Source organism: Zingiber officinale, chromosome 4B (assembly GCF_018446385.1).
Source record: "Zingiber officinale cultivar Zhangliang chromosome 4B, Zo_v1.1, whole genome shotgun sequence".
Lineage (NCBI taxonomy): Eukaryota > Viridiplantae > Streptophyta > Magnoliopsida > Zingiberales > Zingiberaceae > Zingiber > Zingiber officinale.
In genome coordinates this window covers 27,320,653-27,336,897 of record NC_055993.1, presented here as the reverse complement: position 1 = coordinate 27,336,897, position 16,245 = coordinate 27,320,653, and the positions used below count along the sequence as shown (strand labels likewise).

Here is a 16,245-nt window from a genome sequence, read left to right as displayed (position 1 = left end):
TATTTATCAAAATTTTTCCTTCAAATAAAATAAACAATCATAAAATGTTAGATTTTTTACTATCCATTATGAAGAACTTTTTGATTTATTTTGACAACTCAATATTACCTTGTTTTTTTTGTTGATTTTTTTTTTTTTTTTTTTTTTTTTTTTTTTTTTTTTGTAATCTAACCCTGAGCTAGTCATGAGGGCTCCCAGAGGATTGAGAGTGATTTATTCACATTGCCCCCAACTAAACTGAATGACCTACAGTGGTAGTGATTTCCTGTGAGAACCATGTAAATGGCTTTTGACTAAGTTTCAAATAATTTCCACAAGATATTGTATCGTGCTGCCTTTAAATAAAGATTTCCTTGTTAATTAACTTTATTACCCTATAACAGAAATCACATATGTACATTTCCAAACATAATTACCAATATTTAAAAAAGAAAAGAAAAACAAAATCTTCCCCGAGATGATCCTGTAATGAATGAAACGTATTCATTCAGCAGACAGTCTGCTCCTGCAGCCTTCAACTGTAAGCTGATCGGTGTTCTGCTTGTTCAATTTGCTCACCATCGGCCACCACAAGCGCACAACCCTCGCCTAAAGCGATGGAACCTATTTCGATCCCTGATGTTGATCTCTCTCTCGAATATCCTTGAAACGAGAGCAGAGTAGGCATGGCAATCCTTGCTCATCCGCAGGTTGGTCACTATGCGAATGGCTCTCCTTTTGCCCGTCTTGGCCAGAGCGAAAGCTATCGCAAGCTTTTGGCTATGCGCAGCGACCGCCCGCCTCTTCTCCTCCTCATTCAAATCCATCACCACCTCCGAGGTGTCCGGAACGTAGCCCTCGGCCCTGAGCTGCCACTCCACCCGATGCAGCATCTCGTAGATTTCGTCGCTTTCCGGGTGCGATCTGTCATGCGAAACGAAGCTGTGCAGCTTACCCTTCACTTCCACCTTGCTTTGCCCAGGCACTTGCAGAAGTCCAAAGTCCGCCATTTCCTTCCGACACAAGGCCGCCTCGCTCCATTTTTGAGCTTTCGCGTACATGCTCGATGCAATTATGTAGTCTCCAGTGTTACAAGCGCCCAAATCCTTCAGCTTTCGGACGGCGCACTCGGCCAGGTTCAGGTCTCCGTGTATTTTGCAGGCGCTCAGCAAGCACCGCCAGGCAGATTCGGCGTGCGCGATGGACGCGCTGTGGATTAGCTCGTGCGCCTCTCGCAGCTTCCCGGCCCTCGCCATGAGGTCCACTATGCAACCGTAGTGCTGCGGATTGGGTGGAATCCCGTGCTCGAACCTCATACGGTCCAAGTACAGGAGGCCCTCGTCGAGCAGCGCCGCGTGGCTGCAGGCGCTCAGAACGCCAACGTAGATTGCCTCGTCTGGTACATGGCCGGCGCTGAGCATTTCCTCGAACACTTGTAGGGCTTTATGGCCTTCGCTGTGCATTGCCAGTCCAGATATCACGACGCTATACGTCCATTCGTTCTTATCGACCTCCGGCATCGCCTGGAAGATCGCGAGCCCTCCCTCGAGGCTTCCGCAGTTGATGTACATGTCAATCAAGGAGGTTTGCACGATGGTGTTGAGGCCAGTGAAATTTCTGAGCAAGGAGCAGTGGATGGCTCTCCCTTGGTCGAACGCGCCCAAGTTCTTGCAGGCGGAGAGAGTGGTGACCATGGAACTCTCCTCAGGCCTTACGCCCTCGCCGATCATAGTGGCAAAGATCTCAAGACATTCAGTCCACAGGCCCGTCCTCGCGTAGGCAGCGAGCATGGCGCTCCAGGAAGCAATGCTCCTGCAGCTACCCATTTCGTCGAACATCTTGCGTGCGAGCTCGATACGTCCACACTTGCCGTAGAAGATCAGCAAGCTGTTTTGGGCGTACAAATCTCTCTCGAATCCTAGCTTGGCAACATGACCATGGATTTGCATTCCTTCAGCAACGGCCGCTAGCTGAGCGCACGCCTTGAGCACGAACGGAAACGTGAAGTTGTCCTGCCGCGCATTGCTCTGGAGCATGTCCAAGTAAAAGAGGAGTCCATCCTGAGGGTGGCGGTGCTTGAGGCAGCCCCGGATCATGGTGTTGAAATCGAACACGCCAGGATCGTCGAGGCCGAGGAAGATTAAGCGGGCATAGTCCATGCTTCCCCACTCGGATAAGCTGCAGGCGAGGAGAAGGTCGCCGGCGTGGCGGGGGACGCGGTCGAGGCCGAGCCTGATGTATCGAGCATGCAGTGCTCGGAATTCGTCCATGGATTTGATCTGGTGCAGCCAGGGGAAGCATAAAAATTGCTCCTTTGGTCTGTCTTCCGAGGCATGCAAAGCAGGGCTCTTCGGTGGCGTAATGCATTGCTGCAACTGGTGAGCAGCTAAACCTCCCACCATTTTTGTTGCCAAATTGATGATGGAAAATGGCGTTTGAATTTACAGCTACAAACGTAAGGCAACGAAGAATTGGACATGAAGAGATGGAGATTAAAATTCACCAAGTTTGTCGTCCACACGATGGGCGCGGGCCATTCCTGAGCATACGAGTGGCTCTTGCTCCACGAGAAGCCTTGCCCAACAACAGCAGGAAGAAGAAGAAAGCCTTCAAGCTTCAGCCTCGCTTATCGCCTTAAGCTCTACATGGCGCCAGCTTATTGGCTTGTGTAACAGATTGGGATAAAGAGGCAGGTGTCGGATTGGGAGAGTCAAATAATAATTCTCGATAAATTTGGAAACACAAGTTATTTCTCAGTAAAAGAAAATGTTTAATATACCGTACGTGAGATTTAAATAGTGGATATAATTGTTTCGGGGCGCAGTGTAGATGGTGGACGTATAATATTTTTGACGGTTAATTCTCAAAACTGACGACCTGAGATTTATCTCATCATGTGTCATGGTCTGTATACCTGCATGAACTTCCCTTCATATCTATGGGACCGACACTAAAGGGACCGCTAAGGTAACGGATCTATCTTTTAATAGTGGATATAATATCTTACACCATGCCCCCTTTCAACTCTCCTCTCTTATGCTTTTTTAATTTTTTTTTCCTTTTTTTTTAACGGTAAAATTTTAATATTATTTTTTAAAAACAGTAAATTTATTTTTTAGGTAAGATTATTATTAAAATAATAATAATAATTTAAATATTTTAAAATTTATTTAAAATGTGTTTATTTAATATAATATAATTTTAAATGGAGTAAGTGGGCAGTGTAATCTATAAATAATGAGTGTTAATTTTAAAAGAAATATGAATGAAAGAGATAAATTGTTATAATAAGTATGTGACAGTAGACTCTATACTTTTTAATGATATAGTGGGTGTTATAATGATGATACATTATGGATGCTCTAAGAAGAATCATCATACTCGTAACCCCGAGGGTTACCTCTTCCTCTACAAAATATTCTATGATTTACTATCTAACCAGATAGTCGGTGATATTAAATTGTCTGAGATAAATATTGTCATTTTTTACCATATAAAATAGCTATTATATTATCGGCCTAATATGGAGATGGTTCATATAGTGATGTTACCACGTATAAATCTAGGGTGATTTCTAGAGGGTGCGAAAGCCCTTTGAGTTATCTCACACCTTATGTATATTCATGTGGCAGGTGGGATGCTTGCCACATGAGGTCGCGATGTAACGACCCGACCCTTTGGCCTCTTGGGCGGCCCTTGTGGCAGTCCAACTGGCGGCCCTTACGTCGTCGGCCCAATTAGCTACCTCTCATGTCGTCGACCGACGACCCTTGGCCGTGCCGTTACTCACTAGGACTTTCCACCCCTGGTAGTGGATTTTTTCCTCCCCCAGGATTCGAACTCTAAACCTCCAGGCTTAAGTATTAGAGTTTATGAATCCTGGTAACCAAGTGAGATCACTAAATTGTCACGCCCCAGAGGAGTCTCTGTCCGAAGAAATTTCGGCAGCAACTCCCCTGTACCGGTGACAATCTGAATCATTTCTACAGACATAATATACATCAGCCACAGGCGGCTGGAATATACACACAACCACGCAGTTATATATATATCATCAGCCCACACGACTGGAACAAAACCAACACAACGAAAATGACAGAAACCCAATACTAACCAAAGCACAAAAACTGCTAGCCGGCTAGGCTTACACAACCAATAACAAATACAAAATACAACATAACAACATCAACACTCCAAAAATAAAACCAGAGTACAGAGCTAAACAAACTGATACATAAAACAAACAAAACATACGTGAAACCGATAAGTCTTCTGATGTGACGTGGAGACCAAGCAGGATGCTCAGCGACACCATAAATAACACAGTACACGAAAAGATAGTGTCAGCGGGGTGAGTTCAACAACTCAGTGAATACCAATGGACATGAGTAGTAAGATATATCTATGACAAACATGGAATCGACTTCTAATCATATATAGGAATATCTGGCGAAAGGTGGCGGGAAGTACTCACGGGAACTCTATCCGGACAAAAGGGTCGTCAAACCGAAAGTGTCAATAATCCAGTATGCAGGTCAAGGTATCATCCAAGCAAAATGCAGCAAATGTAGCAAACACAATCACAATAATATAAATACATCAATCGTATGATCCTAATGATGCGTCTGGTCACCCACAGCGCGATCGATCCTCTCACACACAATGGCGAGGCCAGTGGGTAGGGCTATGACAACCGTGCACTATGTCGTCACTGCTCGATGAGTGACCGAGTGGACGGGATCTGTCGAGTACTCCTATCCCGTGACCCCAAATCATAAATGGGGAGCTCGATGCTCTCAACTCCCACGATGACGGGGAGGTATCTCTGCCGGCTACCACGCTGAGTCAACGGAGCCAAACCGAGTCCACCGTCTGCCGGCTACTCTGTTGCTACACTAAATGCCGGTGAGCCAAGCAGGCCAGCGGCTGCCGGCTACCACGCTGCAGGTCCTCGGACCAGCGGGCCAAGCAGCGAACGCCACACATGTCGATATACCACTAATCCATGAGTGGTGGTGTGTGCGATACGTAACTGGCGATGTGCTCAACTATAGTGGAGCCGACAATCGCGAGCATGCAATCATGATGCATGACACTAAGCATAGTCATAAACCGATCAGCATAACCATATCCATATATGTATAATATGGGTCATTGTAAAAGCGATGGTCAAATCTACAAATCTAGTATACAGATCCGATAGTATAAAAACCTATATCCTAAACATATAAGAATTCCATATCAGCATAGAAAAATCCATATATACATAATATGGGTACCACAGTATCAGTAGGTCAATCCACGGATCTAGGGCATACAGGTCCTCTATGGTATAGCAACCTAGATCCTAAACATATCTCCTTCCATAACATATGTACCAACAATATGCACATATCAAGAATCAAGGTCTAGGTACACGAATCATATATGATATACAAATAGAGGTACACAAGCCAGTCATGGCATAAAACCTAAGTATCAGACAGTCTCGATACACATGACTGAAACCAAAAGTCCAGAACCTAGTCCTAACCTCAGTAAAACATAGTATGTCACTCTAGAAACTAAGATACTCATGGAAATAAGATACTCATGGCAACAAATCACGAGATATAAGCACGGATACATCACAGGCGACAAACCTAACATGCTATGGATATCAAACAGGCAAACATGTTCATTGCTTGTAGTTATAAAATACTATGCATATCCAAATGACAATATCATAAAAGATAAGTCAAGAGATACCCGCCTTTATACGTAGTCTGTATCGCAATAAATCCCGTATCTAGACGTTTGTCTCCAAACACAGTCCTGCAACACATAATGTATTTTTAGCTAATACATAAGAAGTAATAGCTAAATAAATTTTCCCTCCTAATGAGAGTAACTCAAATCAAACATGGTTATAGATTAATCCTCCACTTAACCTTAACCATAGTACAACCTAATTAGATTAGGCTTTATATATGATTCATCTCCAAAACTCACCCAAATTCGTATACTTCGTCGTAAATTTGTCGATGGAGCACCCTCTGTCGGAACTGTGGTCGTATCTAGATTGAGCCACTGACCTACACATCAAACACCCAAAATTTGTAATTCAATACATCCACCTCTTTGAATTAAACCCTAACATTACATCCACAGTTTTAAACCAACAACTTACCCTAAACCAAAGGTTCGGTAGAAGGTGTTGCTGGAACAGTAGCCCAATTCAACACTTGCTATCCCAATTCTGTGCCAAAAATCCCTTCCTCTCTAAGGATCGGCAGCCAAATCTCTGCCGGCAATATCTCCAATCTGGCCGCCGGCAGCAACCACAGCCCGAGCAAAGATGGCGCCTCAGAGCAGAGGGAAATGACGACGATGCAGGATCGGCGGTGACAGATCAGTGGTCTTCAACGCTGAAAAAAATCAGGGAAGGAGAAAGGAAATATCGCCGCGATTTAGCTATTCGCGGTGGAGATGTTGAACCGAGGGAGAGGAAGAACCTCCGCTTTGGCTGGTTGCGTGGATGAACGACAATCGCGGTGTCGGGATCACAGCTAGGGCAGAGATGACCGACGGCGTTAAGTGGCTAGGGCACGAACACTATGCAAAGGAGAGGTGCTCGGCTGCCGGCGCTCAGAAGAGGAGAATGAGGGTCGGCGCTAGGGCTGAGAGGCCGGCGGATCGAGGTCGGCGTCGCGTTGGCCAGAGGAGAGGAAGAGGAGAGGGAACCGTTGCGTGGCGGTTTGGGCACGGGAGGAGAAGGCATCGCGAAGTTTAGGGCAAGGGACGGGCTCGCGGGGAAGAAAATAGGAAAATAAGAAAAGGAAAAATAAAACAAAAACAAATAAATAAATTCAACTTTTCCTCATTTAAATGGGGTAGTCCAAACAGACTTTTCCGGACCCCGTTTCTATCCCCGTAACCTGAGCCATACGAGCTCCGGAAAAATCCAGAAAAATTTCTAAAAATTCCGAAAAATTCCCTTATCATTATTCGCCATTTTTTTCGGTATTTTACATTCTCCCCCACTAATAAAAATTTGGTCCCCAAATTTCGTCATCTATCATCAGCAAGTACTAACAACAGATAAAGAGTATCATTGCTGAACGGTAAATTAAATCACATACCTCTAGTGAAAAGATGGGGGTATCGAGCTCGGATAGTATCCTCGAGCTCCCAAGTAACCTCCTCGTCCGTATGATGCTGTCATCCTACTTAAACCAGCCGGATAGTCTTGTTCCGCAACTGACGCTCTTTCCGGTCTAGAATTCGTATCGGAACCTCCTCATAGGTGACATCAGGCTGAATAGGAACTGAGATACCTGTCAGCACATGTGTCGCCAATAGAGAATTCCAGGAGTATGCGTCTCTAATCAGCATAATTCTTCTGGCGGTCCTGCGCCTTTGACATCCTCCGTCAAATAGTACGGACCAACTCTGCCTCATGCTGAGCACTAAGAGGTCCCAACAGCTAGGCCTCCCCAACCTCATCCTAGAAGGTGGGTGTCCGACAAGGCCTACCATACAACGCTTCAAACGGTGTCATCTGAATAGCCAAATGCAAACCGTTGTTGTAGGCGAACTCTCTACCAATGGCAAATGGTCCTCCCAACTGCCCTTAAAATCCAATACACAAGACCTCAGCAAATCCTCTAGAGTCTGAATGGTCCACTCTAACTATCCATCTATCTATGAATGGAAAGTTGTACTGAAACAGAGCTACGTGTTCAAAGCCTACTGCAGACTCTGTCAGATTAAACTAGGGTGTGAGGCACGATGATGGACCAGCTCGTCTCAGAATCACATAATCAGCAGCCTTTTGCAAGACCCCAAGCCCAATGATGGATTCATCATCAGAATGAAATCCCTTTCCAAATATCTGTCTTTGTGGCTATGATTATGTCCATTCTAAATGTCATTTGTCAGAGCTTACTTGAGCAGTCAGAGAAAGATCTAGCTCATTAGCTTTGTTTGGCTCAATCAATGAGCCAATGCTTAAGCCCAAATTATAGTAGCAGACTAACCTAATACTTAAGCCCAAACTAATACTAGCAGACTAACAAAAGACTAAAAAGTTCATTGATTAATTAACAATTTTCTCAGTCAGACTAAAGTAGGGTGTCAGATCAGTAGATTCAGATCAAGGTTAGTGTTAACCAATAGAATTTTGGTTGCAACTTTTGACATGTATACATACAAAGTGAGAGTCAATATCAGTATGGTCAACTATTTGATTGCTTAAGAAAGAAAATCAATCTTACAAAGAATTGATTCAAATCTTAGAGACAAGACACATCAATATCGGAACCATTGATACGACATTTTCCATCTTGGGCTTGTAAAAACAACTACTCTCGTTTTGTCTGTCACAATAAGGAGGCACCTTGATACACTTCGAAAGAGATGGATTGTTCATTTGAGAATCAAAATGAAGCTTAACTTCTCAGTGTTGGTTATCCATACTCATCCCATGTTTCATATCGAGCCCAACAGAATAGTTATAACTGCATCTACAAAGCACAAACCACCAAGCCCAAATTTTTCACTGATCAGGGACTGTGTCAATCCGAGGGTCAATACTCAATACCACATCATTATTAATTATCGGTCCTGAGGACAAAAGCACTGGTAATGTTTGATTATCATCCTTTACAGCTCAAATTTTCACTAAAACAAACGAAATCAATTAAATCATTGATCTAAACAATGTGAAAAAAAATAGGATGACCCTTGGAAGGACATCGACCAAGCCTCATATTACTTATACAATGAGATCAAGTCACAAAAATTACTTAGAAAAAAAAAAAATTTGTCACACGACATCAGAATCAATGTAGATTCCACTCGCCTTCAAATTTCTTCACACTCCTAACAAACTTGTTCACTTACCAATCATCATTTTCTTACAAGTCTTTTACATCAGAGGGTTGATGTTTCAATACCTCAAGTCAATATTTGTTTTCAGAGAACCCTCTACTTAAATCTTGCATCTTGATAAAATCCAAATCCGAGTCATAGACCAGGAGCATCCCAGCTCAAACACTTGATGTCCCCACCAACACCTAAACCCCAACTCATAATCATCAATAATCTGCTACATATGAGGCTTAATGACGGCTACATCTTAATGCCTGCAGCTTTTTCAAACAATTTACAACCCACTTAGATAAGAGAATTGATCCATTAAGTTGTCAAGATCAACCATTGACTCAAACCTCGTACGCCCAAGTTAGTATTACTTAAATCATTTTAGCTTATAACGTTTCTTTAATACCTCACGATAAACCATGTAGAACTACTTAGGGTCACATATTGAGTTTAATTGATACCCGTCTTTGTCAACTTCATAATTGCAAAAAGCAAGTGGAGGACTTAAGTGACTAGAATATAACAAATTCTAAACAATTCCAGCATTATGAATTTAGTGCTCTCAACTTGAACCTTTTTTTTTTTTTTAAACCAAGATATCATGGTTCTTAATCTCCCACAGGAATCTAAGAAATTTAAGAGTGACAAAGTAAACTGAGAAGGTTATAAGCAAATAAAGGCTCTCATGAGGATAGTTTCAGGATTTTCAGTTATGTATGCAAGGACCGACTAAAAAAAAAATCATAGAAGCAAATTCAGGCTGCAAAAGCAAAAGCATACTAACAATACTATGCTTATGTACCTGCTGCAAAGAAATTTGGTACTCACAACATAGATTTGGATCAACAATACATACTAAATACAATAAAATAATTACAATTATTTCCATAATTTGTTAAACTTAAACTAACCATTAGTAGGATATACACAAAAGGAGATAAGCTTATGAAATCCTAGGCATCACAGTTAACTACCAAATAACTGAAATATAGATCACCAAAGAATAGATCCTCCAGTGTGAGAGTAACACTCCATCACACGAAATACCACATATGTGGGAGCAATGCTCTATCACAAGAAATCCTTCAATTAGTACACACCAAACCTGCCCACAACAAAAGTATAAACCATCGTGATACCTCCAACAATGCATACCGAACCCGTGTGCACATATCAATATAGGTATAATCGACAATACACCTCAAACAACATTCACTTGACATATATACACCTATGCCAAGAGTATAATCAACATATACTTCCAGTAAAGCATACTAAACTCAGGTGCACTCACAAATCAAACCTAATCAACAAGATACTTTCCATAAGACACTCACACCTATGTGCACATACCACGACACAGATTTAAATCGATAAAATACCTCCAATAAAACAATCAGACACGGGTAAAATCTACTAGAAACCCACAACAATCAGAACTGGAAAAGTATACCCACAATAATCATCATCTGGACAAATATACACCCACTACATGCAATTTAAATCGTCCATCATAACACTCCTACAACACATAATAATCATATGTACCCCACATAGATATGCAGAATTAGCATATTTAATCCAATCAACCCGATATTCCATATGTTACCTTCTATGTTATCCAACTAGGTGCATATAGTCTAAAATAAAAGTCCACATGAAATAGGATACATCGATCCTCTATAGACTGACCAAACCGATAATGGTATACGGCTAATTCAGTCTTTCCCCACTTCAGTACAAGTCATATACTCTATGTGCTCAAGATATCCACTAAGCACGAATAACCAAAAGATTCGAACCTCTAAAAATAGAGGATAACTGTCCTCTACTGATCAAACCAACAAAATTAATCGGTCATCTACTAACTAATCAAGAATAAATAAAGCCTCTACAAGCATTTAAGGTAAATCGATCACGACTACCCAAGTCAACAAACATCAATCTATCTTCTACTGACCGATCTAACAAGAATAAATCAATTATCTACGGATGAAATTAACTAAGATAACCTGGTATACTACTGGCTAGGTCAACATGAAGATATAGATACTATCCACTACCCAGCTAATACTAGCAGAGGCTGGAATGTGCCTCAATCTGCTAACCAACTAGTAATAAGATAAGCTAAAAACTACTGATGTATGATATGATAAATCACCAGAAACTGTAACCCTTAATCTCTATCAAGGTCGATCATCATCAGGGTTTTACCTAATACATAAAATATCTACTATCTCAACTAGACAGGTACTAGTAAAGAGTGCTAATACATGTCATAATAATACATGTCATAAACTATAATAGTCAACGATGCATACACTAACTAAATAGTAGGATAACAGTATACCAACATACCTCCTATAGCTTGGAGATGTCCTGCTGCTGCCAGGTCCCAAAATCCGAAAAGTCACATCAAGAAGACCAAAACAGAAAATCCGAAACACCGGGAAAATAAGACTCGTAAGCCGATCTCTGATACCAAATAAATTGGTATAAGATAAATCTCGAAAAATCCAGAACACATAGCAAGTATCGTATACCTGCTCTGATACCACTAAATTGTCACGCCCCAGAGGAGTCTCTGTCCGAAGAAATTTCGGCAGCAACTCCCCTGTACCGGTGACAATCTGAATCATTTCTACATACATAATATACATCAGCCACAGGCGGCTGGAATATACACACAACCACGCAGTTATATATATATCATCAGCCCACACGACTGGAACAAAACCAACACAACGAAAATGACAGAAACCCAATACTAACCAAAGCACAAAAACTGCTAGCCGGCTAGGCTTACACAACCAATAACAAATACAAAATACAACATAACAACATCAACACTCCAAAAATAAAACCAGAGTACAGAGCTAAACAAACTGATACATAAAACAAACAAAACATACGTGAAACCTATAAGTCTTCTGATGTGACGTGGGGACCAGCAAACAGGATGCTCCAAGCGACACCATAAATAACCTGGTACCTGAAAAAGATAGTGTCAGCGGGGTGAGTTCAACAACTCGTGAATACCAATGGACATGAGTAGTAAGATATATCTAATAAGAACAAACATGGAATTGACTTCCTAATCATATATAGGAATATGCAAAGCCGAAAGGTGGCGAGGAAGTACTCACCAGAACTCTATCCGGACAAAAGGGTCGTCAAACCGAAAGTGTCAATAATCCCGTATGCAGGTCAGGTATGCATCCAACCAAAATGCAACAAATGTAGCAAACACAATCACAATAATATAAATACATCAATGTATGATGCTAATGATGCGTCTGGTCACCCCACGCCATCGATCCTCTCACACACAAATGGCGAGACCGAGTTGGTAGGGCTATGACAACAGTGCACTCTGCCGTCATTGCTCCTGATGAGTGGCCGAGTGGGCGGGATGTTGTCGAGTACTCCTGTCCTGTGACCCCAAATCATAAATGGGGGCTCAATGCTCTCAACTCCCGGTACACTATGACGAGGGTATCTCACACTACCCATGAACCGACTAGCGGAGCCAAACAGAGTCCACCGTCTGCCGGCTACTCTGTTGCTACACTAAATGCCGTGAGCCAAGCAGGCGGCGGCTGCCGGCTACCACGCTGAGTCCTCAGACCAACGGAGCCAAACAGCAGAACCGCCACACACCTGTCTGATATACCACTAATCCATGAGTGGTGGTGTGTGCAGTACATGTAACTGGCGATGTGCTCAACTATAGTGGAGCCGACAATCGCGCAGCATGCAATCATGATGCATGACACTAAGCATAGTCATAAACTGATCAGCATAACCATATCCATATATGTATAATATAGGTACTGTAAAAGCGATGGTCACATACCAAAATCTATAGTACACAGGTCAGATAGAATATCAAAAACCTATGTCCTGAACATAATAAGTATGGAATATCCTTATCAGCATAGAAAAATCCATATATACATAATATGGGTACCACAGTATCAGTAGGTCAATCCACGGATCTAGGGCATACAGGTCCTCTATGGTATAGCAACCTAGATCCTAAACATATCTCCTTCCATAACATATGTACCAACAATATGCACATATCAAGAATCAAGGTCTAGGTACACGAATCATATATGATATACAAATAGAGGTACACAAGCCAGTCATGGCATAAAACCTAAGTATCAGACAGTCTCGATACACATGACTGAAACCAAAAGTCCAGAACCTAGTCCTAACCTCAGTAAAACATAGTATGTCACTCTAGAAACTAAGATACTCATGGAAATAAGATACTCATGGCAACAAATCACGAGATATAAGCACGGATACATCACAGGCGACAAACCTAACATGCTATGGATATCAAACAGGCAAACATGTTCATTGCTTGTAGTTATAAAATACTATGCATATCCAAATGACAATATCATAAAAGATAAGTCAAGAGATACCCGCCTTTATACGTAGTCTGTATCGCAATAAATCCCGTATCTAGACGTTTGTCTCCCAAACACAGTCCTGCAACACATAATGTATTTTTAGCTAATACATAAGAAGTAATAGCTAAATAAATTTTCCCTCCTAATGAGAGTAACTCAAATCAAACATGGTTATAGATTAATCCTCCACTTAACCTTAACCATAGTACAACCTAATTAGATTAGGCTTTATATATGATTCATCTCCAAAACTCACCCAAATTCGTATACTTCGTCGTAAATTTGTCGATGGAGCACCCTCTGTCGGAACTGTGGTCGTATCTAGATTGAGCCACTGACCTACACATTAAACACCCAAAATTTGTAATTCAATACATCCACCTCTTTGAATTAAACCCTAACATTACATCCACAGTTTTAAACCAACAACTTACCCTAAACCAAAGGTTCGGTAGAAGGTGTTGCTGGAACAGTAGCCCAATTCAACACTTGCTATCCCAATTCTGTGCCAAAAATCCCTTCCTCTCTAAGGATCGGCAGCCAAATCTCTGCCGGCAATATCTCCAATCTGGCCGCCGGCAGCAACCACAGCCCGAGCAAAGATGGCGCCTCAGAGCAGAGGGAAATGACGACGATGCAGGATCGGCGGTGACAGATCAGTGGTCTTCAACGCTGAAAAAAATCAGGGAAGGAGAATGGAATATCGCCGCGATTTAGCTATTCGCGGTGGAGATGTTGAACCGAGGGAGAGGAAGAACCTCCGCTTTGGCTGGTTGCGTGGATGAACGACAATCGCGGTGTCGGGATCACAGCTAGGGCAGAGATGACCGACGGCGTTAAGTGGCTAGGGCACGAACACTATGCAAAGGAGAGGTGCTCGGCTGCCGGCGCTCAGAAGAGGAGAATGAGGGTCGGCGCTAGGGCTGAGAGGCCGGCGGATCGAGGTCGGCGTCGCGTTGGCCAGAGGAGAGGAAGAGGAGAGGGAACCGTTGCGTGGCGGTTTGGGCACGGGAGGAGAAGGCATCGCGAAGTTTAGGGCAAGGGACGGGCTCGCGGGGAAGAAAATAGGAAAATAAGAAAAGGAAAAATAAAACAAAAACAAATAAATAAATTCAACTTTTCCTCATTTAAATGGGGTAGTCCAAACAGACTTTTCCGGACCCCGTTTCTATCCCCGTAACCTGAGCCATACGAGCTCCGGAAAAATCCAGAAAAATTTCTAAAAATTCCGAAAAATTCCCTTATCATTATTCGCCATTTTTTTCAGTATTTTACACGCGAGGTCGAAACTCGGGTAGTCGGGGCGTAAATCCTCGGTCCCTGTGCAACTCACCCCACCTGCCACATACTCGCTCAGGATGCTATGATTTACCTCCCTGGTGATGGCCTTAGGTCGGGTGCGGCGGGGGCGCTGGGGGCGAGCGATTTCGCCTTTTTACCACATGTTGCTAGACAAGTCTTCCCATTATTTACCTATTTGTGTCTAACCGGAGGTCAATAATACTAGACTACTTAAGATGAGCGTTATCATTTTTTACCACACAGAATAATTATTATATTACACAATTGCCCCCACATAGATAATTTATACAGTGACATTATCATAAATAAACCTCAGTCGATTCTCAATGAATATGGAAGCCTTACAAATTATCTCACTCTTTATCCATGTTATTTTATCTGTCGGTATTTAATCATGATCGACAACAGTAAAGTTGTCGTTACGTGACCAAAAAATCACGGGTTCGAATTCTGGAAACAGCTTCTTGTAAAAAGCAGAGTAAGGTTACATTTAGGGATGACAATGGGTAGAATTTTATATCCTCCATACCCATCCCCATTTATTATATCTATACTCATACTCATCCCTATACCCATCGGGTATTTAACTTTCATACCCATCTCCATACCCGTCGGAGTTTCGGGTATCCATATCTTACCCATCATCCTATTACTCCATACCATTCTCATTTTTTTTTAAAAAAATATTTCAATGTACTTGTCACCTTTTCTCGTCTCACCCTCTTTCGATCTGGTGAACATTTCCTGTGGAAAAGAAGATGAGATTCGTGTTGATGACCGAATAAAGAGACAAACTAAATCTTTTTTTTCTAAGATGAAATCAGGCTAAAATTTTTTCTTTCCCAATAAAAATGAGTTATATATATATATATATATATCGAGTATCGGTTAGGGTATGGGTAGGATTTTACCACATCCGTCTCCATACCCATATCCGAAATATCCATATCCGAATACTCATTTACTATAATCGGGTATAAAAATTCTCTCCATATCCTTCTCCATTCGGATCGGATGTCGGATTACCTATCGGATTCGGGTGAAATTATCATCGTTAGTTGCATACAATGGATCCTTCCTCTCGGAACTCCGCATGACGAGAATTTCATGCACCGAATTATTATTATTTTTTTAATGTAATCAGGACCGACGATGCTAAATTCTCTAAGATGGTTATCATCATATGTGGCCCCACATAATAACCATTATATTTAGTAAGTACGTAAAATGATCTAGTCAAATTATTTTAGTGGTCTCAAATGACTTGATTTTTTTTAAAAACAAATCTAACTTCCGTTAATGCCTGCCATTATACCATTATTTCTCTAAAATAATAATCTTTTTCTCCCAAAGGAAAAAAAAAACAACTTCTTTACAACCACTTATAGTTGCCACAATACGAAAGGGCCACTAGATGATCACTTCACAATTTTAAATTTGTGTGAAATCAGCTCATTAACTAACCTATGATGATTTTCATTGACACTACTCACCAATGACAATCGAGTGGACCGACCCAAAGCAGCACTGTGAACATATCTTTGAATTAGTTTGGTTTATTTGCGAGTCTCCTCTTTCTCCTTTGGCTCATAACTTATATGCATGAATAAATTAGTACAATCAACTTCAAAGTGGATGAATTCGACCAAGATATTTTAGTGTGTAGCAAAATTTA

General features: G+C 41.8%; 1 protein-coding gene across 1 annotated transcript; it reads right to left on the bottom strand.

Moving 5' to 3' along the window:
• Positions 1–338: 338 nt before the first annotated feature.
• On the bottom strand, positions 339–2,698 carry LOC121974893 (pentatricopeptide repeat-containing protein At1g31920-like). Its single transcript, XM_042526170.1, has one exon. The coding sequence runs from the start codon at positions 2,379–2,381 to the stop codon at positions 555–557; it is 1,827 nt and encodes a 608-aa protein (XP_042382104.1). The 5' UTR covers positions 2,382–2,698; the 3' UTR covers positions 339–554.
• Between the last annotated feature and the right edge of the window lie 13,547 nt (positions 2,699–16,245).